A 25,318-nucleotide genomic window follows, 5' to 3' on the forward strand; every position below is an offset into this window, starting at 1 on the left:
CAGGGAATTACTCAACAGCAAGGCTTACAAAAAAAATAGTTTTCACTCTAGAAACCAATGTTTCGTTTGCTTGCTTGTTTACTTGGAAAAAAAAAAAAAACTCCATAAACTCCCACACATCAGTTTAATTTCCTGCTATAATTGCATTTTATCAAGTATTTGGCATATAAACACTATATTTAGTTCTACTTCTTTGCCACTGTGAGCTAAATACCCAGAATCCTGTTTATACATGTGAAAATTTTTAGCCTTTTTTCCCCTTTTTAAAATTATGATTTTAAAACTGTTTTCAAATAGGAACATACATTACTGATTAAAAACAATTCTTCAATTCCTAATTGAAGAATTAAGCTTAAAGTAAAATTAGAAGCACAAATGATTTAAAATTCAGGTGAGATATGCCTGGTTTCCTAATAGTGATAAGGATGCTCTGTTTTTCCTTAACTACAACCAACCAATCAGTAATAATTAGCAGTAGACATATAAAAAGGATGAGAAACCATTTTTTAATGGGCAGATTGTTGCAAACTTGCAAATGAATCTAAACTACGATATTCTGTATGTAAGAAACACCTGAGTAGAAACTACACTGAAATTATCACTCTTCCAGTGACTTGTAATCATGTAATTTTGAAGGAAAAACTCCAAAGATATTTTGCAACTAAACAGAAAATATGACTTAGCTAGAAACAGTAAAATAAAACACTCAGGCTAATTTGCAAATTTAAAAACTGCTTAAAGCTTCCATAAAGAGATCAGGTTGAGAATTACCTTAGATGTACAATTTCGCCAAATTTTGCACAGTGTATATAGTGTAATCCACACTTAGCAAAAAAAAAGAAACCAAATTAAGAAAGGTGCCATAATCGAATGATATCTTTCAATGTGCTCAAATATCTATTTATTGAGGAAGCTAATCTGGACCTTTCACTTCAAGTTGGATAAATGAATCCTAATAAATGGGTCTTTGTATATTTATAAAAATAATATTGATGTAGACATGTCATTTTGCAAAATGCATGGGTGTGGGCTAAAAACAGGTAAAATTATTGCCAAGTTGTCAGCATTAAGGTCACTGACCATTCCAGAAGCTACTGTTATCATCACAGAACCGTTATCTTTTGTCACTGAAAACATTCCTTTAACAAATTTTTTGACATAGTAAAATATGCTAATTTTATTTCCCATATGACAAAGCAATTTAACTTCTCAGCAGATGAAACATCTATTGAACTCCTACTAACTAAAGATGAAAACACTTGAGCTATTCATCATCCCTCATGACAACTGCCTGAACAAATATCACAAAGCAATAAAATAAATTCTTCTAATTTGTGTTAACAGATTTACACAAGTCCAAATACTTTTTAATTCAATGTAGTTTTCCATAAGTAACAGTTCATCAGCATTTTGTCCATTAATTTAGGAAAGCAATTGTAAATATTTTTTTCCTGATATGAAATACCCTATTAAAAGTAGACAAACTGTGAAGTAGAATATCAAATTCACGCTAATTTTTAACATAAAACATTTAATTCAGAGAAATTCCACAGTTCTGGCTATATCAGTTTGTGACCCAGAAATGTCTGCCAGTAATCCCTAACCCCATCCATTCACTCTCTTTCGCCTTTGCTAGTAAGTATCAAAACTAGTGTAAGGTTAGGTTGCTGTGAGTCACTTTTTCTTTAAGCAGGAGCACATAGGTTTAGCTGCTATTAATACCTTTCAGTAATTTAAAATAAACAGCTATATATCAAGAAATATTGTGTTCTTTTTTTAATTTAAAATTTAAAACATTTTAAAACAGTTTTCCCTCACATGTACTGACTCCCTCCTTTCCCCCGCCAATGAGATTCAGAAGCATTTCACTTGTTTAAACTGAATTCTAATAAAGACTCTAGTATTACAAAAAACATTTTATAACCACCACCAAAGAGAAAAAAGAAGACATTAAAAAAACACACAGGCAAAACTAACTTACAGTGTTAGATGTCAGGACAGTGATAAACTTTGGAGAGGCAGAAGGGAGTGGTAACTGAGAGAGCTTTCGAGGGAGCCTAGGCTGGTAATGTCATGTCTTTTGACTGGAGTAGTACTTACATAGATGTGTTCAGTTTGAAATAATTCATGGAGTTTATGATTGCTGTATTTTACTTTTTTAGTTATTTGTATATTTTACTTAAATACACTCATGTATTGTATATTTTATATGTATGTTGCATTTTTGTTTTTTAAAAAAATTTTGTAATCCTTTAGGAATAAATGAGCATGACTCCTTACAGTTCCACAGTTTAGTGTAACATCAGTAGTTTTGCTAGACTAAGTGTGAGGGGGATGCAATAATTATCTTAAACAGTGCTTGCCATGGGCCAAAACAACCCAGGGAGGTCCCACACCCATACATGTCTACATTTTCACAAGAGATGATGAGAAATACCCAGAAAGAACAAAAGTCAGTTTGAGCTATTTAATTTTAACTTGGTCTCAAATATGGACTATAAATCTAAACACACAGAAAAAAAAGAGAATACCTACTGCTAGAAGGAAGAAGTTTTTTTTTGTTTTTTTTTTTTTCCAGAAGTTTCTTAGAATTCAATTCTGAAAAAAAATAACTAGAAGTAGGCACATTTGAAAGCTCAATCTTCATTTTATCTACGAGGGAAAAAAACCACTTTTAAAATAAGATATTTCAAAGATGTCAGTGGATGAATCTGCCCTGTGTGCTATGAGTATCCCTTATATCTGCTCCCATATATAATACTCTCTGATCCATGTTTCTCAAAAGTTCCTTAGTTCCAAAGTTGATTTAGCTTAAATTCAACGTAAATTACTGAACTTTAAAGAGATTTCGTGTTTTATAAGCTTTTATATGTATGTATGTATTTGTTTATTTATTTTTGAGACAGAGTCTAGCTTTGTTGCCAGGCTGGAGTGCAGTGGCACAATCTTGGCTCACTGCAACCTCCACCTCCCGGGTTGAAGCGATTCTCCTGTCTTAGCCTATCGAGTAGCTGGGACACAGGCACATGCACCACGCCCATCTAATTTTTGTATTTTTAGTACAGACAGAGTTTCACCATGTTAGCCAGGATGATCTTGATCTCTTGACCTTGTCATCTGCCTGCCTAGGCCTCCCAAATGCTGGAATAACAGGCATGAGCCACCACGCCCGGCCCTGTTATATAAGCTTTTAAAAAGAGATCTTGTGCAAAATAGTATGATGTAAATGATGGTAACCTGAAACTGAACACTAAACGCTTGATAGAGGAAAAGGCAAGCTAACAAAGGAATAGCTTCAATGTGCAGCCTTCTCACAGAACATATTCATTATGCAAGCTTAGCAGCCAGTACATACAAAATTGTTTTTAAAAAGAAATCTGTAATGATTCTTTCTTCATATGTAATAGATTCTTTCTTCACAAACCTTCATAAGAATGATGAAAAAAATGAGTGCTTTCACAACTCTCTAAAATATGTTATAAGCTTAAATTTAGATTTTTGCAAGTCTTAGTTTTTAAGAGAAAGTTCGTTGGGCTTTTTAAATTCTATGATATGCCTTTGATTCTATTTGTTTGATGATTTTTATGATGAGGCTGAGAAAAATCAGAACACTACAGACCTAAGCCAAATTTGCTCTAGATTTTACTTGATATACTTCACTGTCTTAGTCTTCTATGAACATGCAGCTCTTTCCATTGAAATTATTGATAGGATTTCAAAAAGCAATAAACAATATAAAACTTCCCTACCAACCTCAACATAATTTCAACATCATTCCCCTTCCCTAATGACAATGCTAATGTAAACAGTAAACATGTAAGTATTAATTTTTAAATATACAAGAGTAAAAAGGAAGCCTAATTTAATTAACACTGTGATTGGGTAGATTCCTGCTGTCCTTCATTACCATTCCACTTATTAAATTTCATTCATAATTAAAAATTCCATAGTATATTCCAACTACTTCATCTTAGTTTTAAATAGAAAACCACAATTACTTTAGAACAATTACTAATGCCCATTGTTCTAATAAATGTCCATATTTTAAGATGTCTAGAAATGAGGCATATAGACTACAAGTCTCATAAATCATATACATTCTTTTAAAAGTAAAGGCAAACATAGTGAATGCAGGCAGCCCTTTGTATTCTACAGAACCCAGTATGTTTTACAGATCTTCAACAAAGGATTTTGGCTGCTATTATTAGAAATGAACACCGTATAAAATGTTAAATTGAAGCTCATCAAATTCAGGGAGTCGTGACTAAAGCTTCTGGAAATCTATCTAAACTTTAGCATTTTAAGGGCATAAATATTTAGATGTTAAATTTTGCTGCATTTCTGTAAGTTAAGGAAAAACAGAGGAAACAGGTTAGCAAGTGCCATCTTGTGGACTCGCTGGAAAATGTTTCACTCTAGTCATTCGAACAATTCCAAAAGCAAATCATGATAAAAGTTCAATACAATATGCCCAATAATCAAAATGTTACTTTAATTTAAATTAAAAGGTTCATTTTCCAGGGTCCAAACATCAATAACCCTAATGAACTGTAATTGTGGCTTTGAGATAAGATTATTCTAAATCATGTGAAATATGTATAGCCAAATCATCACACTGGATCCCTACATTAGCTTCAGGAGTTATGCCAGAGACATACACATTGCAATGAAGCTTGAGAATCTGATATACCAAAGAAATTTAAAAAGCACCTACTCAGTAGAGGAGTTGGAATTAGTCTCCGAATTTTGTAATATAACAAACACGGGCCGGGCGTGGTGGCTTACGCCTATAATCCCAGCACTTTGGGAGGCCGAGGCGGGTGGATCACGAGGTCAAGAGATCGAGACCACCTTGGTCAACAAAGTGAAACCCTGTCTATACTAAAAACACAAAAATTAGCTGGGCGTGGTGGCGCGTGCCTGTAATCCCAGCTACTCGGGAGGCTGAGGCAGGAGAATTGCCTGAACCTAGGAGGCGGAGGTTGCGGTGAGCCGAGATCGCGCCATTGCACTCCAGCCTGGGTAACAAGAGCGAAACTCCGTCTCAAAAAAAAAAAACAAAAACAAACAAACAAAAAACACGGCTATAGAATACACCTTGGAAAAAAAAAAGGATCCTTTGTTTTTCATAAAAACTATACCAAGAAAGCTTTCAAGAATTCTAAATATAGTGGAACTAATGAATAGACACATCCATAGATCTACCATGTGTGTATGTCTAATAACCAAAAGTTTACAGGTTAAGGATACATAGTACATAAAGACGAAAAAACAAACACAAGACTAATAGGAAAGAAAATACTCCAGTGTCACAATGTTCATGATTCTCTTTAGACTTTAGAAACACCACTGACCCTTAAACAAGGGTTTGAACCATGTGGGTTTAATTATAAACAGATTTTCTTGCACTTCTGCTACCCCTAAGACAATAAGACCACGACCCCTCTTCTTCTTCAGCCTACTCAACATGAAGACAAAGATTTATGATGATCCACATATTTTCAGCAAATATCTTTTCCTTATGATTTTATGATTTTCTTAATAACATTTTTTCTCCAGCTTACTTTATTGCAAGAATACAGTATATAATACATATAACACAAAATATGTGTTAATCAACTGTTTATGTTATTGGTAAGACTTCTAGTCGCCAGTAGGCTATTAGTAGTCAAGTTTTAGGGAAGTCAAAAATTACATGTTGAGTTTTGACTGACTAGGTGGGGAGTGGGGGATGATATCTGCACTCCTAACTACGATGTTCAAGGGTCAACTCTAGTATCGTTTTATTATTTCACATAGCATGAAAGAGGAAGTATTCACATTCTACATTTACATGGCACTGCCATATACATAGAAAACTCAAATTATATTACTGCCTCTTGGTCATAATACTCTTTTACAGAGGTAAGGAGAAACTGCTTTTATTTCACTTTTTAGGTTGAAGAGAGACAATTTTAAATAACTGCTAAGACTAAATATTTAAATGATGGCAATTTTATATAGATGTGTTTTCTTAGAGCTGGTTATCGACAGTCAGTTTTACTTTATCCAGAATGAGGGAGAGGGAGATGTGAGTTTTAATTATTATGAGGATGGTCTAAACTGAGAAAGACCCCAAAGAAAACCTCCAAAATTTTCACATGCTAAAGATCACTAACAAGCTAGTACATAATAAGACTTTCCGAGTATGAGTAAAATTGGGCCACAAAAAGTGACAACAAACAAAAGTAGGTGAAAGACATGTTTGATAAATATGTAGTCCTCCTTGAATAATGAGAATATGTCTCTATTCAAAAGGTACAATTAACACGGAAGAAAGCACAAAATACAATGCATTGTCAACAGTCTTCTCCAGACCCTTCCAATATCTCAACTGCAGAAATCTTCAAGTCACTGGTTTCCCTACCTCTCTCCTCAATTCAACTCAGCCATCATCTTTAGCATCATCTTGTCCTCCCTAGCTGGCTCATCGAAGATTCGTACCAGGTCAGTCAAGGTTCCCATTTCCACAATATTGAGTTTACAAGTGAAAAGTCACCAACTAGTGGTCCGGAGTCACCTTGCTGAAGCATTTTCTTTGGCCCACACAGTGCTTTTCTAAAGGCCCAAATTACCAACATTTAAAATCAGAAAATTTCTCAGCATTCCCTATTGTCTATGGTACCTGTCTGCCCACTGTGAACATCTGAATTGCGGTCCTGGTTTATATTTTTTTCTTTCTAACTTCCCTAATTTTTTCTTCAGTGTTGTTTTTCCTGGTATTCTTTTTTTTGCACGGACACACAGGGCATCCAAGATCATGTCCTATGATGTCATGCAATAATAACTACTTGAGGATTCTTCGCCAATGTTCTTAATGGTGCTTAATCCTAAGTCTGCTACCGGCTGATGATGTAGCAACACTTAGGTTTATACAGTATTTACCTTTTAAAATTTATGCTTTGAAATGTAAAACTTTGAGAGGGCTTTCTGCTTTGCCTACGTCTGGTTGGTAGAACTGAGATTTGTGTTACAGTTTGACATTTTCTTCATGGGAAGAAAAAAAAGACCAAATATTTGGGAAAAAAATAGGTGAACATTTTGGCCAAGTCTAAGTTGGCTTAAGATTTGGTGGCATTTTTAATTGTCTACAACTTCCTACCTCTGTTTTAATAAAATTAGCAAAGAGTGTACTGTTTTGCAAATATTGCTAATTTTTGTGCTTAGTGCTTTATAAGTGATTTACAACATAACAATATATTTAGTTGCCTTGAGACAATCTGACAGATAATATTCTACGGCAGCTTTCTCAGTGGCTATGAATCTTCTTATAATAAAGCACTGGAAAATAAAATGAGCCTATTAAACTCATCACTGGTTTGAGCTCTTCAGAAAACAGACAGTATGTAAAGTGATGATAAATACAGTATTAAGTATACCAGTTCATCTCAGTTTAATATCTCAGCATTAACAATAAATTATTTATTTATTTTTTATATTTTTTTTGATACGGAGTCTTGCTCTGTTGCCAGGCTGGAGTGCAGTGGTGCAATCTCGGCTCACTGCAACCTCCACCTCCTGGGTTCAAGCAATTCTTCCACCTCAGCCTCCAGAGTAGCTGGGACCACAGGCACGTGCCACCACGCCTGGCTAATTTTTGCATTTTTAGTAGAGATGGGGTTTCACCATGTTGGCCAGGATGGTCTCAATCTCTTGACCTTGTGATCCACCCACCTCGGCCTCCCAAAGTGTTGGGATTACAGGCGTGAGCCACCGCACCCGGCCAATAATAAATAATTTTTATAATTAGAAAAAAGTTTTATATTGCTATAATTTAGGGAAACAGACTTGAGAGACAGAACACAAGGGTTTAAAATGGCAGACTTCATTTCAGTTCACAGGACCATTTCTACATCTGCATTAAAATAATAAGTCAGAAAAAGTACTATTTAATGGTATTTATTATTAAAAGCTGCTGCATTTTTTTCCAAAAATCATAGTGAAATTAATCTATCATAAAGTCTTGATCTCTCAATCTGCTAAAAGTCCTATAAACTATGTAGTTTATTACCATAACCTGTTTAAATTTTAAAATAAAAGATAAACAAGGCTGGGCTCAGCAGCTCACACCTGTAATCCCAGCACTTTGGGAGGTTGAGGTGGGCAGATCACAAAGTCAGGAATTTGAAACTAGCCTGGCCAACACGGTGAAACCTCATCTCTACTAAAAATTAGCCAGGCGTGGTGGCGGGCACCTGTAATCCCAGCTACTTGAGAGGCTGAGGCAGGAGAATTGTTTGAAACCATAAGGCGGAAGTTGCAGTGAGCCAAGATTGAGCCACTGCACTCCAGCCTGGGCAACGAGAGCGAAACCATGTCTCAAAAAAAAAGATAAACAAATATGTCAACTTTTAAATAGTGTGACTTGCCATCTGATAATTGACAGCTGAAAACACATAGTGAGCAGCATATTAAAGTTGCATATTAGGCTGGGCACGATGGATCATGCCTGTAATCCTAGCACTTTGAAGGATTACACTTTGAAGGATCCTCCCAAGGTGGGAAGGATCGCTTGAGCCCAGAACTTTGAGACCAGCCTGGGCAACAAAGGGAGACCCTGTCTCTACAAATAATTTAAAAATTAGCTGGGCATGATGGCACATACCTGTGGTCTCACCTACTTGGGAGGCTGAAGTGGGAGGATCACCTGAGCCCAGGAGGTCAAGGCTGCAGTGAGCAGTGATCACATCACAGCACTCCAGCCTGGGCAACATAGCGAGACCCTGTCTCAAAAAAAAAGTTGCATGTTTATCTTAAATGTACTCTTACTAATGAAAAAAAAAACTATATTGAGACAGATCTTTTATAAATTATCTAATATTAATATAAATAACATATATCAATATTCCTTTTCCCCTGGTACAGATAAGTCCTGAAAACACTGGACTTTTTCTATTAAGATTCTGATCAACCTTTAACTAAAAATTACTTCAAAAAATAGTTTAAAAATTGTCAAATGCCTGTTTTCCCAAGTATCAATTATTATACTTGAATAAAGGGAAAAGAAGAAAAGCTCTGATTAGAAAAGTGACATAAGAAGGCATCTTGAGCTGAATGAGATCTCACCCCAAATGAACAAGTTCTAGGATCTGTGTGTTCAATCACTGTTCCTTCCTTCCCATTGCTCCTGACATTGGCACACTTGCTGTGTGGTGTGGTGGTGGTGGTGGTGGGGTGTGTGTGTGTGTGTGTGACAGAGAGAGTGTGGTGCGGTGGTGGTGGTGGTGTGTGTGACAGAGAGAGAGAGAAAGTGCGCGAGCGTGCGTGAGAGGTAGAGGGGAGACGGAGAGTGAGGGAGAAGGGAGAGTGGAAGAAATAAACACTAAAACAGAAAGCAAGAGCTCCTCGGTCTGGAAAGACCTAGGAACAGCAGATCCTCCCCCATCCCCAGCACTCCAATCCCCGCCACTCTGTCCCGCCCCTGCAAGAAAGACGCTTGTAGTTCTCCAGAGAACTGCAGAGCCATCTGTCTGGAAAACTCAGGATGACAACCCTTTAAGTACTCTGCAAATCTCTGTACGGTGTGGCGATGTCTATCGCCCCCTTTCTTTTTACCACTGTATTATTAATCCATCTTGTTCCTTTTCCTGCCCTTTTGAAATAATCTATTCTTTTAACTTCAACTAAATAAATGAAGTGACATGCCCAGAGAAGAATTTCTCATTCCAGGAACATATAAGAACTTTAAAATCTCTCGTTAGCTTTTAAACATCATGATACAAGAAACATGAATTGCTTTTTTTATGGCACTCATCTTTAATTACATATTCTGTACACATATATAATGAGCATCATTATAACATCCAAATCTGATATCTAAATCTCAGAATTGTAACAAATACCATCCAAAGACTTAATAGGCAAAAATCATCTTACAGGAAAAACAGGAGTAGCACAGCCAATTTCCTCAAAACATTTTTTTCACACTTAACTATTACAATAAGCAATAAGTGAAATGTCCTATAAACCACTGACTTCATCTTTTTTAAGGATCATTCTGTAAAACAATCATTAGTGTGAGCTTTCTGGTCTACTACTTAGTGACCTCTATTCAGCAACTTTCAAAACACTTACAAGCTAGTTTTTAAGTGGAGGTCTAATCTGAAAACGTCCCATGAACCCGGCTAACCCACCAGGGTCTGAAAGGGAGACTTGAACAAAGAAGGGCTTCCCTTCACCAACTCCTTGCTAACAGCCTAGAAAAGTCTAAAAGAACAGAAAACAGCTCTCAAAGCAGAAGCACCCATCATTTTTCTTACCTTTAGCATGGTCCCTCCAGAAGGTTTGTTTCCAGTTGACTACTGGACACATAACAACATTAAAGGGGCCAAAAAATTAACCTGGATTGTAACAAGCCCTGTGTTTGCAGATACCGTTTAGAGTCCCTTTCCTCTGGCTTGAAAGTTAAAAGAAGGATAAAGAGGTTTTTATTAAATGTAACACAGTATAAATGTAACTGCAATTTCAAAGGGAAACTTTTGAAAAAAGTTAAGCTAGCAAAAGGAACCAATCCCAGAGTAAGTAATATACCTGCCCTTGACATGTAACGATACTGCAGGGATACATGTATTTTTTGTGTTAAAGGCTGGAAATAAGATAATTAGTCAACAAAAACAATGTATGAGAGATCTGGAAATGTTAACTGTTGATAACTTGATTAAAGTATTATAAAAGCAATAGAATAACTTTTAAAATGCTTTACATTTCTACCCTGCAAATTGTTAAACTACATGAGTATCATGGTTTAGGGGAGCTATTTTATTCATTTAACAAATATTTTTGAGCACCTGCTATGTGTGAAGCACTGTACTAAGTACTGTGAGGAATACAGAAATGAGAAAGAAATGAATCTTACTTTAGAGAAACTGTCAGTCTAGAAAAGATGACAAAAATAAGATACATAACTATTATGAAAGGAATGCATCCACAAATGTCATGAGAGATTCACAGATAAAATGATGCAGAATTCAGAACATGAAGGGACTTCTTTCGACGGGTGGCAGAGGGCAGAGGAAGAGGTTGCAGTACTAAAAGAAAAGGTAGTCAGGCATGGTAGCTCACGCCTGTAATCCCAGCACTTTGGGAGGCTGAGGTGGGCAGATCACCTGAGGTCAGGAGTTTGAGACAAGCGTGGCCAATCTGGTGAAACTCGTCTCTACTAAAAATACAAAAATTAGCTGGGTGTGGTGGTGCATGCCTGTAATCCCAGCTACCCAGGAGGCTGAGGCAGGAGAATCTCTTGAACCTGGGAAGTGGGAGGTTGCAGTGAGCAGAAATCACGCCATTGTATTCTAGCCTGGGCGACAGAGCGAGATTACGTCTAAAAAAGGAAGGAAAAAATAAAAGGAAAGGCAGAGCCATAGAGTTGTAATACAGAGAAAGAGCGAGCTATGAAAACCACCCAAAGACCAATCTGCGAGAGTTAGCAGCTGGTTGGGTATCAGAGGCGAGGAAAAAGAGAATGGAAGAATAAACACTAAGAAGGTGGGTCTGGAACATGTAGAGTCTGAAGTGTCTGTAGGAAATCCAGACAGAGATGTAAAGTGTATGGAAGGACAGGCTGGAGATAAATACTTGAGAATCATCCACACAGTGTTCTTTCTCATTTGGAAGTGCTCATACATGCTTCCAAATGAGAAAAGAAGGTCAGTTCTTGAAAAGCACAGACATAGAGAGGATGAAACAGAACAAACCGAAGAACAGGAAAGGGAGGAAAAGGAATAGCAGCGGAACCAAATGTCTTAAAAGACAAAGAAAAAAAGCTTTAAGAAGAAAGATATAAGCAAAGACATGAAATAGTGCAGAAAGAATAAATATTAAAACAAGCCACTGGAGACTGGCTCTTAATGGATAAAGCACTTCCAGCTGATTAGAAGCAAATATAAGGTGACACTTGTGACAAGATGCTGTCCTTGACCAAACTTTAGTCAGGCTTCTCCTAGGCCCTCTTCTCAACCACCTTGGCCCAGGTCCCACCAGGCCTGCATAGCCAGTTTTACCAAGAAGCCTGCTAAGTCAGTTTAGAGAGAAATCCTCCACTTTTGGTATCTAATCACTCTTTTTTTTAAGGAGACAGAGTCTGACTCTGTCACCCAGGCTGGAGTGCTCACTGAAGCCTGGGCACAAATGCCTGGGCTCAAGCAATCCTCCAGCCTCAGCCTCCCTGAATAGCTGGAACTACAGGTGCGTGCCACCATGCCAGCTAATTTTTTCTTTTTTGTAGAGATGAGGGTCTGACTATGTTCCTCAGGCTGGTCTTGAACTCCTGGCCTCAAGCAATCCTCCTGCTTCAGCCTCCCAAACTGCTGCAATTACAGGTGTGAGCCATCACACCTGGCTCCAATCACTCACTAGCTAATGGAATTCCTTTTCCCCCTACTCTTGATATCTGATCACACTGGCATGCCCTCAATAAGAATCCTGTTATGTCAGTTCAGCAATAAGTCCTCCTACCCTTGATGTCCCCTCTTAGTAACTGTCCATCAACCACCCACAACCTGCTCCATGGTTATAAATTTCTGCTTGTTCTTGTTGTATTCGGAATTGAGACCAATCTCTTTCCCCTATGACAATAGTCTTGACACCTATCATGATCATCTTAAATACAATCTTCTTTGCTGTTTTAACAAGTATTAGAATAATTTTTTCTTTAACAGTTGTCAATCTCTCTTTTTCACTAGAGATGAATGACATTCACAAACACCTAAAAACTAATTATTCTCCATGGCACTGTGGCTGGGAAGAGATGAAAACAGATATAAGCAGGCATGCAGAAAGTAAAAGGGGGGCATACAGAGACTCCTCTTTCAATAAATCCTTGGTAATGGGAGGAGCCCCAAAAAAACACTTGACAGTGTTTGAGAGGGTACCAAAGTTAAGGAAAGGCTTTACCATATGGAATGGCAAATCGTTGCTACAATCAGAGGGAAACAACCCAAGGGAGAGAAGAAACTAAGATACAAAAAAACCAATTCCCATGATTATTGTTTCAATCTTCTTGCACTGGATCTTTTTGTACATCGCCTCAAATTCTTCCTAGAAAAACAAGAGGCATTAATAACAGAAATAAAAGGTCTTTTAATCCATTTAAAAATATTAATGTTTAAACTGTTGTTTATATCTGCTCTTCTCACAACCATATGGAAACTAATAGGAATGTTCATGTAGCACACAAATTAATGAAAGACTATGTTGTTTTTATTTTCAGACCTCTACAAGGTTAAATTAGTCATTTTCATACCGAATTCCTATTCAATTTGATTATGTTCCCTACTGAGAGAGTAAAACATGAACAAACCAAGCTAATTTATGTACAATCCCTTTGTACTATTGAAATGAAAATGAACAATAGTTTAATGAAGTGGAATTTGTTATCTAATTATGCCAAATAATTTAGAAACATCTGCTGGTGGTTAGTAATATTATTGTTAAACCTCACAGAATCTGATCCAGAGAGATTTCTATTTTATGCAAGCTTTTCTGAGCTTACAGTTGAGGAATCCATACTAGAATACAGAACCAAGGGATGACAGAATGACACATTTACTGAATTTTTTAAAATGCACAGAAAATGATGAAAGGAAAACAGTGGGTCCATGACATATTGATCTGGGTCTTACAATTAACTCCCAAATTTAATAAATACAGTAGACTCATAACATCCAACATTTACAGACTAGCTGGTATGCAGCAGACACTGCAGCGGTTGTTAAATATACAAAGAAAAAAACCTATAGCTTGCCCATTAGGGAACTTCATCCAATGGGGAGACGGGAAACTATAAACTATTACATCACCACATAATAAGTGCTAGGGCAGAGATGTGTAGTATATGGCACTGTGGATGCAAAAAGGGGTAACTCACAAAGGAAGGCCAGGTAGAAGAGGTGATTATTCAAGTTGAGTTTTGCAAGACATGTAGAGGTGAGGGCAAAGAAAATATACATGATGGTGCCAAAGGCTCATTCAGTAAAATTTTTTCTGGAAAGTAGTTCAGTATGGCTGAAGCACAGTCTCTAAGCAGGAGACAGTGAGAGATGAAGCCAGACAGGTAACCAAAGGTTCTATCTTGATAGTCTTATATACAAGCTAGGGAATTTGGACTTAATGGTGACAAGAAACCACTGGAGGATTTTAAGTAGGGAAGTAAATTGTTAAACTAACCAATTTCTAAGAGGCAGGTTTAAGTTTCCAATTACAGATTCTCACATAATAAGCAAGGATAATGTAAAATAATAAAGGAGGAGGAAACATAAAAGTAAATGTTTAAATTGATTAAAGGTTATTCACAAGTTACATATATGCAGTGATAGTATTGTTATATATTTATTGTTTTTTTTTCTCATTTATTCACTTAACTTAGATTGAGTACCTACTATGTGCCAAACATTGAGTTTACAGTCCTTGATATATTTTAAGTATCATAAGGGCAGGGCTATAACTGATTACAGAAATCCTTATCCCAAAGTTTCACTTCTCATGGTTTCAGTTAAGCACAGTCAACTGCAATCTGAAAATATTAAATGAACAACTCCAGAAAATAAACAATTCACAAGTTTTTACATTGCAAGCTATTCTAAATAGCGTGACAAAATCTTATACTACACAGCTGCATCCCACCAAGCAGCAGTCCCCAACCTTTTTGGCACCAGTGACCTGTTCTGGTTTCAAAAACTGAGGACAATTTTTCCATGGACAGTGAGGGGATGGGGCATGCAGAGGGATAGTTTTGGGATGAAACTGTTCCACCTCAGATCATCAGGCATTAGATTCTCATAAGGAGTCTGCAACCTAGATCCCTCACATATGCAGTTCACAATAGGGTTCATGCTCCGATGAGAATCTAATGCCACCACTGATCTGACAGGGGCTGGAACGCAGTGGTAATGCTCACTCGCCTGCTGCTCACCTCCTGCTGTGTGGCCCAGTGCCTAAAAGGCCACCAACCAGCACCAGTCCATGGCCCAGGGGTTGGGGACCCCTGCTGCCAAAGATGTGAGTAATTCCTTCGTCCAGCATATCCACGCTGTAGACACTACCTGCCTGTAAGTCACTTAGTAGCCATTTCAGCAGTATCACGGAGCTTACATTCAAGCAACCCTTATTTTACTTAACAACGGCCCCAAAGTACAAGAGCAGTGATTCTGGCATATTATTGTAATTGTCCTATTTTGTTATTAGTTATTGTTAATCTCTTACTGTGCCTAATTTATAAATTAAAATTTTACCATCACTACGTCTGTATAGGAAAAAACATGGAAGACAACAGGGTTCTGTAGTATTCAATTCCAGGCATCCACTGAGGCTCTGGGAATGCATCCGCTGAGGATAAGGGGAGACTACCGTATAGTCTGGGTTACCTCCCAAAGGAGAAGCAAGCATTGCCTGTTGAACAGTGTACTTTTTACACTTTCAGAGAGTAACAGAAAGTATCATAGTGGCCAGCACTATCAAAGAAATCTACTTGATCTTCACTGTAAGCCCTCTGAACCAGGTCTACAATGGGGCATGGTGCTTATTCAGCCACACACACAAAGTAGAAATATTACAGAATCATTTTTTCAAGTGGGTCAACAGACATGTTAAATGGAAAAATTGTTCCGGTATCTTCAATCTTTGTTAATATTTACAATAACAATATTGGTGACAATATTAGCTACTATGCATCTTCAACCACTGTGCTAAGAACCTTATATACATAATTTCATTTATTCCTGCACGGATGGGATAAGGGAATAGCCCCTGTTTACATATAAAGAATTGAGACTAGAACATATAGCTGACCCTTTGCAGAGAAAGGATTACACATAGCTCTCTTACCACCAAATCCAAGCTCTTTCCACTATACTACATGCTATGAAAGTACCATCCTCCATGAACCTCCCATCTCACTCGGTAAAATCTCAAGTCTTTACCATTGCTCACAGGCCCTAGGGGATCTGTGTCCCCAGTACTCTCTATCCCCAGTTGCCCTCTCTCCTCATCTCCTCCAGCTTTCCCTTGCTGACTCTGCTACAGCTGCGCTGGCCCTTCTGTTCTTCAAAGCTATCCAGCACATCCTTGCTTTGAAGCCTGCTCCATGAAGCAATTTCCCCATATCATATGACTGGTTTGTTATCTCCTTCAAGTCTGCTCAAAATTCACCTGTCTGTGAGGCCTCCCCAACCCACTGTGAGAAAGGTAACCCCTTACCCCTCACCCTCAGAGCATTTGCCATCTGGCACATTATACATGTTTTATTGTCTGTCTTCCTCCACTACAAATACAAATTCCTTGATGGCAGGAAGGAATACATACTTGGCACATATTAGGCACTCACTAAATATTCATCAAATAGAGGATAAACAAATCACAGAATAGGAAAACACATCCCAAGCTTCAGACAAATCCCTACAAATTATGAAACCGTAGTCATCTAGTTTCTACACCCGTCTCTCACTTAATGGTATCGCCCATACCTTCCCCCAACAGTGAATGTCCTCTGCTTTTTCACAGTTTTGCTTATTACATCAACCTCCTACAAGCCGCCTTAGTAAAGCCCCACCCTTTAAAACTTCTACTAGTTTCTTTTCTCTTTACAGTATAATTCCCTCAAAGTGCCTGCCCTATGCTTTTACTACTTTAAGACAGTCTGTCCAAAAATTAAAATAATCCTTTCATGCTAAAAGAACATATATATCTATATTTAGCATGTTATTACTCATAGGTAACATGCTAAAAATCATGCTTAATATAATACTATAAATTTCACTTACCATGGGAGGTCTGCAGGAAAAAATATTTCAGTCAAACAGATGTTTCCATATCCCTCAAATGGACATCTACATCACTCACCTGCTGCCCTGTCTGACCTAGCACCAACTACTTCAAACCTTAAAATCATCTTTACCAGAGTAACTTCACAGCCATTAAAGAATTAGAAAACAATGGCAAAGTTCTGTATAAAAGATACAAAATAGGGCCTGGCACAGTGGTCCACATTTATAATCCCAGCACTTTGGAAGGCTGAGATGGGTGGATCACCTGAGGTCAGGTGTTTGAGACCAGCCTGGCCAACATGGCAAAATCCTGTCTCTACTAAAAATACAAATATTAGCCAGGCATGGTGGCACACACCTGTGGTCCCAGCTACTTGGGAGGCTGAGGCAGGAGAATTGCTTGAACCTGGGAGGCAGAGATTGCAGTGAGCTGAGATTATGCCACTGCACACTAGCCTGGGCAATAGAGTAAGACTCCATCTCAAAAAAAAAAAAAAAAAAAGACACAAGATTTAAAAAAAAAAAACCATACTTTAAGAGATGAAGATATGACAGAAATGGGAAAAATCAGGAAGAATCTGCAGCTTAAAAGCCTCAAAGACTCATTCAATTTTTGAAATGTCACGTCTGTGGTCATAAAAATGTATTAAAGGAGATATATGTCTGACACATCTGTGTGCTTGCCTTACACCATGGAACATATGCAATCCAATGGAATCGAAAGGTCAAAGTCAGAGTGGAAAGAGAAAGGAACTACTTTCAGTGCAGCTGGATAAAAACCAATGAGGTGGCTCTATGCCAGGTCACTGAGCAGCTGGTGACATGCTGGCCTGACTCATCTTCCCTTCTCCCATTCTCTCAACTGTGGGTATTAGCTCTTTCCAAGAAGTGCTTACTTTTCTAAATTTAAAACAACCAGTTAAAACAGGTAGGAGCATTTTTACCTACCAATTTTTAATTTTATTTTTTGTTCTTTGAGGAAGAAAAGTAAAAAAAAAAATTCTAAAAATGTAAAAAGCTCTTAAAGGTTCTTGGATATAAAATCATTTTTTTTCTCCTATTTAATCTTTGTTTTTAAAGCTCAGGTGGTTTTTTAAATTAATATATCATGTATATTAATTTACGTGATATATTCATGTACCATAAAATTCAAGAAATGTATGTAGTGGTTTTTAGTGTATTCACAAAATATCTATTCTTTTAAAAATAAGCAGCCAAATTAGGAATGTATATTTGTAACTTTGTCAGACTTTTTTAATTCAATATGACTTTCCAATGTAAATATGGTCATACTGTATCCTGTTTTCTTAGTTTTATCCTGTCCTATTTTTAAGGATAGTAGGATTATATTGATCAAAAAAAAAATCTAAGTTCATAGAAATCATTTTCTATGAAGATGACTTATCACATATGTAAGATGACTTATGGCTGGTAATTTGGTTACAAGGCCAGGCTCAAGGACTTGTCTGTCCTAAATTGAGTGTGCACAGAAAGTTCTGTGATTTCATTCAGTTTACATATTTCAGATAAATAAAAATAAGGTCTTCTGAAGATGCTTATACTTTCTATAAGACTGAGAAAACATCAATTGGCCATAGCAAAGGATCTCATCTTTATCAGAGGGACTCTGAGAAAAGCTATACCCTTACCGGCCCCAGCAAGGTACTCTTCATCACGGCCGCTCTCAAGATGATAGTAAATTCCTAGGTTAAAACAATCTTATGAAAAATCTACAATTATTACACTAATGTTATTCCTTTAAAACTATTACTATAACATAAAAGCGTGACCAAACAGTATTTTTCTGCCTCACTATTCTATGATTGCTTTAAATTAGTCTGAAACATGTATTCCCAGTGAGTGGGGGAGGGGGAGAGTTGGGGTCAAAAAAATACTGTATTTATGTGATGCAGAAAGCAGATATATATACAGTCCATAAACAGATACATAGTATATCTCTGGTATTAATTTTCATGGGGAGAACAATTAGAAAACAGGCCTAAAAGGCTAGGAGAGGGAGGATTTTTTAAAAGGTTGAGGAAAAGTAATCTAAAATAAACTAAAACTTCTTTTAACAAATGTGTCAAATTTGTATAATTATACATACCACTATCTTCTATGTTCAAAAATTAGGCTCCTTATAGTATGGTTATCTGCAGAGACAGACGCAACTCAAAAGACTGCAGCACCAACATTCCTTTACATTGTACACAGATGGTGAGATGGGACTATCAGAGTTGTAACAGCTATAATTCTTTTCTTGTTCTTACATAGTACCAGCTCTCTACACATTAAAAGACAAATTTTAAAGCTAAAATATTAGAACCACAAGCATGCATCACCACACTGGCTAATTTTTTTTTTTTTTTTTTTTTTTTTTTGAGATGGAGTCTTACTTGGTTGCCCAGGCTAGAGTGCAGTGGTGTGATCTCAGCTCATTACAACCTCCACCTCTCGGGGTTCAAGCAATTCTCCTGCTTCCACCTCCTGAGTATCTGGAACTACAAAAGTGAGTGCCACCATCCCAGCTAATTTTTGTATTTTTAGTAGAGACAGCGTTTTGCCATGTTAGCCATGGTCTTGAATTCCCCATCTCAAGTAATCACTCACCTTGGCCTCTCAAAGTGCTAGAATTATAAGTGTGAGCTATCGCACCCAGCCCAATTTTTTTTTTTTTTTTTTTTGAGACAGAGTCTTGCACCTGGACTTCTGGACTTTTTTTTTTTTTTTTGAGACAGTGTATCGCTATGTTGCCCAGGCTGGTCTCAAACTCCTGAGCTCAAGTGATCCTTCAGCCTCGGCATCTCAAAGTGCCGGGAGGTGTGAGCCACCCATGCCCAGTTGGGATTTTTTATTTTTACTCTTTTAGAGACAGAGTCTTGCTATACTGTCCAGACTAAAGTACAGTGGCTATTCACAGGCATGATCATAGTCCAACTACAGCCTTAAACTTCTGCACTCAAGCAATTCTCTTGCTTTAACCTCCTGAGTAGCTGGGACTACAGGCACATGCCACCATGTCTGACTAAAATATTAAGTTTTGACACCAGTATGAGAAGGAACATGGCCAAAAATTTAAATAAGGATGATTTAAATGACAGCTGAAAAGAATATATTCTGAAAAAGGCAGATGAGCTTGCACCACTGGGCCACCTTCTCAGATTCTTTGGACAACTGAAAAATAAAAATATCAGCAGAGAGCATAGCCAAGTGGGAATTTCCTATAAAATTAGCTTTCAGTCAAATAAAGCATACTGAAAATGTTCAGTTGACTTGTCTTTTTAAAAATAAACTTTACTGTAGTCCCAGCTACTCAGGAGGCTGAGGCAGGAGAGTTGCTTGAACCTGGGAGGCGGAGGTTCCAGTGAGCCGAGGTCGTGCCACTGCACTCCAGCCTAGTGCCTGGTGATGGAGTGAGACTCTGTCTCAAAATAAATAAATAAATAAATAAATAAATAAACTTTCATTTCAGGACATTCATATGGGAAATCAGAAAATTTCCTAACTGCATCACAAAGAATATGCCATTGCTATTTAACTGCTCCAAAAGATGTCCACAGGTAGGTGTGTCAGGCTAGTGACAGATACTGAATAAAGTGAGATAATGAAAAGGTTTCCATGGCAGAAGCATCTGAGGAAAGACGAGAGAAAATTAAAGCAAAATCATAAGTATTAGAAGTGATCCATGGTAGTAAGAATGGCGACAAAATGGTAACAAGAACAAAGAGAAAAATAAGGGGCAAGCAGGGTGAGCAGCAATGCCAGAGCTGACTCTACCCAGATAGAGGGGCATTATTCAAGGTTCAGCCAGCCCAGCTGGATGGTAACTAAGTTCCCAATCTCATCAGTTGGTCTGGGCTATAAACCACAGCCCCATTAAGCTATAAATGACAGAGATTCCTGCCAAGGCATGAGCTGGCAGAATGCTTAATTCACCAAGCTCTGCCAACTAAGGCTCTATTGGTGTGGTCAATCAGGACATTTTGTCAGGTACACCAGCTACAAATTCCCAAATTCAAGGATCTGAGACTTTCCTTTTTCCCCAGTAATTACTAGAAAACATGTGCTCTCTACCAAAGAAGTTCTCACAAAGCCTATATGGAATTAGTTAATAGTTGAGTGCCACTCACTATATGGAATTAGGTAATTAGTGAATTAGATGCATTTGCTATAGTTCTAAAAAAGATTCTGGAGTGCCACTACAGGACCATGTCTCTTGTATACTGTGACAGATGTCTGCTGAACAAATGAGCAAGGTGAGTGAGCAGAGTCTGAAATACATTTGGATAATTTTTGAAATTGGGGGATTTAAAAACTGTATCAAAGCTGATAATGAGATGTGAGTTCATTTGAAAAGTGAAGAAAAATGCGTGCAAATCCTTAAACTTTCAAAAATGCACATTTTGAATTTCCAAAGGAGACTGTAAAATTATTCAAGATTGGGGCCTGGCTCTTCTATCCCAGAATAAAACAAATATGCATTAAAAATACCATTTTAAGCAGCAAAGGTGATTAATAGTAAGGATAAGAGATGAGAGTCTTAACTATTCAGCTTAATTTAACAAGTATTTAGGTTCCTATAATATATTTAACAAATGAAAAAATTAAATATATACAAATACAAAATCAGGTAATGTTAGAGGCTCCACATTTTTTTTTTTTGAGACAGTTTTGCTCTTGTCGTCCAAGCTGGGGTGCAATGGCACAATATCGGCTCACTGTAACCTCCACCTCCCAGGTTCAAGCAATTCTCCTGCCTCAGTCTCCCCAGTAGCTGGGATTACAGGCACCTGCCACCACGCTTGGCTTATTTTTCTATTTGTAGTAGAGACAGGGTATTGCCACATTGGCCAGGATGGTCTCAAACTCCTGACCTCGGGTGATCCACCCACCTGGGCCTCCCAAAGTGCTGGGATTACAGGTGTGAGCCACCATGCCCCGCCGAGGCTCCAATTTTCAAAACTAAGTCACTAACTCCCTATAAAAAGGATATTTCTTCAGTTTATTAAAAGCCTGAATGGAAAGAAAATGTAAAACACAAAGCAAATAACTAGACTAGACTCTGCTGCTGGACTGTGCTAACTAATCAACCAAGATACACAAGAGAGGGCCTTGGCAGTGGTAACTCTGGAGAGCCTCAAGCTTTATTCTGCTGAGCTCTGACAAATCCCACTGATCTGGTTAGGTCCTTGTGTCTACCTCTTTTCACTATCATCTCACAGAACTTTATTGCTCCATGGCTCTTCTGTTCTAAGTTGATCATTAAGAGTAAACAGGACCATGCCTTACACGTGCCTCAGTCTCTTGACTTCTCGCTTGGGATCTCCAGCCTCACCGCGACTCGAAATGGACCCTAACTGCTCCTGCGCCACTGGTGGCTCCTGCACGTGCGCCAGCTCCTGCAAGTGCAAAGAGTGCAAATGCACCTCCTGCAAGAAGAGCTGCTGCTCCTGCTGCCCCATGAGCTGTGCCAAGTGTGCCTAGGGCTGCATCTGCAAAGGGGCATCGGAGAAGTGCAGCTGCTGTGCCTGATGTGGAGACAGCTCTGCTCCCAGATGTAAACAGACCAACCTGCACAAACCTCCATTTTTTAAAATACAACCCTGAACCGTTTGCTGCATTTCTTTTTCTATTAAATATGTGAATGACAATAAAACAATTTTGATTGAAAAAAAAAAAGAGTAAACAGAAAAGGACATGAGGCACTTCTGACTAAGACCAACTAGTTAAAGGTAGTAAAATCTAAAATAAAACCCATTTCTTCTAACTCTTGGGCACGTCTCTCAACATACACAAAAAGCTATTTTGAATTGGGTTTGATCTAATCTCCTAGTATTTATCTTTAATACAGTAGTGTTCAACCTTGAGTAAGCATAAGAATCACAAAGGGAGTTACTTTAAAATCCCCTTCCCCCATGTCTCTGGGCAAAAGAATCTACATTTTTAACAGACATCCCAGATGACTGATGAGTGGTGTACAACCTCTTTTAAAAACAGCTGCTGCTCTGTTACTACTTAAAAAATAGCCTCTGCACTCAAGAGTGCTTTGCTTCTGTGTTATAACACAGAAACGTTCACATTGTAACAAACTGGATTTTGTAAACTGAATTCTATTTTCCCATAAGTGGGTTTTTAAATTTTAAAGATACATTATTCATTTTGAAGGCTGGGGGTGATTTCTTATACTTTTTTCTACAGGCTACATTCCATGTTTTTCGATTCCTCATCTTCACCTCAGTGGTTAAAGATTTAGAATTTAGAAATCCTTTTAAAAGAGGCTTTTACCCCCAATTTATCTTTTTTTATTCATCAGGAATGTGAGTATTTGAAATGTTGACTTGTAAACCTTACTTCTGAAAACAAACCTTGAAAATGCCAAATATCTATTTAGGAAAGAAAATTTTTGTACCAAAAAGGTCCACATTTAAGGAAAATGCTGCTATTAAATAATGCAGATTAGATACAAGGTACTGGGAAACAACGAGCATTTTATTATTTTTCAGAAAAATAGGAAACTTTTTAAAATTACCTATGGAGGATCATCACCAAGTAAGCAATGTCACTTCTAATAATGTACTTGGACACAGTAAACACAGTCCCAGACTGAAGGCTGGTGAAGTGGATTCTAGGCTCAGTTTTGCCACAAAAGAGCCATGTGACCTTGGGAAATAACCTCTCTAGGACTACGTTTAATTTATGAATAAGATGGTTAAATAAAAGTAACACTTTAATTCTAGCAGCTTAATTCACTGGGAGGTATTTACATCAAAAAGCATTTGAGGTATGTAACACCTCTAACGTGCTTGATCAAATGACATAATTAAAACTGAACTGGAAACTTGATATTGTGAATAACTTATTGAGATTGTTCTTGTAGCTATCAATTACATATCACTGTACTTTGCTACTTCAAAAAAGTGAATAGTTTGAACGTCTAAATGTTCATATACTGACTTTTCTTAAAGTCAGGTACGTATGTGTACCATAGTCCAGTTTTGTAAAGGAAATAATGTATCTTTTCAGTCTTTTTTCTCAACCCATTGTCACTGCAGACTGACAAACATCTTGAAGGCTTACCCACTAACAACAGTGTTGCAGTAATTACATCACAAAAGTAACATTTCTTTCCTAATACTCAGATATTCTCCTGAGATTACAGCTATATATAACCAACTTTCTTCTGTCTGCTCTCATTCGTTAGCGCAAACATTTTAACCAATTTCAGTTAAAATTTTTAACCAATAATCAGTTCACAAATCATTATTTCCAATGTAATATACATACTGAGTCCAAAAGAAAAAAATCCCCCAATAATCCAACAGGAAGCAACGCATGCATTTGTCAATTCCAAGGAGGCTGGCGAAGCACAGATACCTCGTTCAAAATAAATAAACTTTCCAAGGATCTTTATTTACTGACTTGGGAAAGGCAGGTTTGAAAACAACCAGTTAACTTCACTCCCAAGTTAGCACCTTAGAGAATCGTTTAGCGTTTGCAAAACGACCAGGACCTCTGAGCCTCCCAGCCTAGAATTGGCCAGGGGAGCACACGCCCATCGGCCCTGCCTGGAGAGGAAACAATGGGAGAGGCGCGAGGGAGCGAGCCGGCGCCCCAGGCACCCCAACTCTGCGGCCCCGGCCCGCCCCGACCCCACGCGCCGCGCCCCCTCCCCCGGCGCCCGGGCCCTCCAGGCCCCCGCCCCCGAGCCCCAGGACGCGGCCCACCTGCGGCGGCACGGGGAAACGACTGCACTTACCAAACAGGGTCAGGGCCATTGTAAAGGCGCTCGCCGCCGCCCGCGACTCCACGCGCTCCTCCCAGGCGGGCTGAGGATCACCTCATCGGCCCACCGCGCTCACACCTCGGAGGGAGTGGGGTGCCCGACGGGGCGTGCCGGGGGCGCCGGCGCTCCGGGAGGCTGCAGGCCGGGACGCGGGGGGCCGCTGCAAGAAAAAAGTTATTCACGCGTTATCGTCGGGTGCACCATCCCGGGGAGCCCCGCTAGCTGTCCGCGGGCCGGCACTTGTCGCTGCCGTCCGGCGCGGAGCGTGCGCGCAGGAGGAGGTACCTGCGAGGCGGGAGGCTTGGCCGCAGCGCAGTGGCAGGCGGAGAGGCGGCGCCGCAATAGCGGCGGCGACAGGGAGAGCAGCAGCCTCACACAGTCCCCGGCGGGGCGCGCTCACTCCGCATCCCGCGGCCTCGCAGACGCCATCTTGCGATAGCGTCTCCCACGAGCTCTGCCGCGCCGCCGCCTCCCGCCTCTCTCTCGGGCTCCCTGGCCGAATTGCGTTCCCATGGCAACGGGCGCGCGCGGGGGCACGGGGGTGCGCCCTTATTCCCCCGGCGGCCAGGAGACGCCCGCGCCCCACTGGAGGCGGCCGCCCAGAGCGGAGATGGAGCGGGGCCGTAGCTGAAAGCCCAGGCTTTTTCTTGAATGGAATTTGAGGAGGCGCAGAGAGGAGAAAACTGGCTGTTACTCGAAAGAGGAAGAGTCACGGGAGGATGCTGCGTGAATGCAGCTC

The 25,318-nt window shown here is 38.9% G+C and overlaps 1 protein-coding gene and 1 pseudogene across 2 annotated transcripts in view; one reads left to right on the forward strand and one right to left on the reverse strand.

The window, feature by feature from the left end:
- The window catches only part of CHN1 (chimerin 1), a 191,620-nt gene extending 166,987 nt beyond the window's left edge, over nucleotides 1-24,633 (reverse strand). For both annotated transcript variants that reach the window (XM_012439192.3, XM_012439188.3), the window contains exon 1: nucleotides 24,553-24,633. In XM_012439192.3, coding sequence (XP_012294615.1) covers nucleotides 24,553-24,571 — 19 coding nt within the window. In that variant the 5' untranslated portion in view covers nucleotides 24,572-24,633. The remainder of the gene's footprint in view (nucleotides 1-24,552) is intronic.
- LOC105708065 (metallothionein-1A-like) lies at nucleotides 22,087-22,475 on the forward strand (annotated as a pseudogene).
- Nucleotides 24,634-25,318: the final 685 nt, after the last annotated feature.

Source organism: Aotus nancymaae, unplaced genomic scaffold, assembly GCF_030222135.1.
Source record: "Aotus nancymaae isolate 86718 unplaced genomic scaffold, 86718_ANA_hifiasm-v0.15.2.pri h1tg000008l, whole genome shotgun sequence".
NCBI classification, from domain to species: domain Eukaryota; kingdom Metazoa; phylum Chordata; class Mammalia; order Primates; family Aotidae; genus Aotus; species Aotus nancymaae.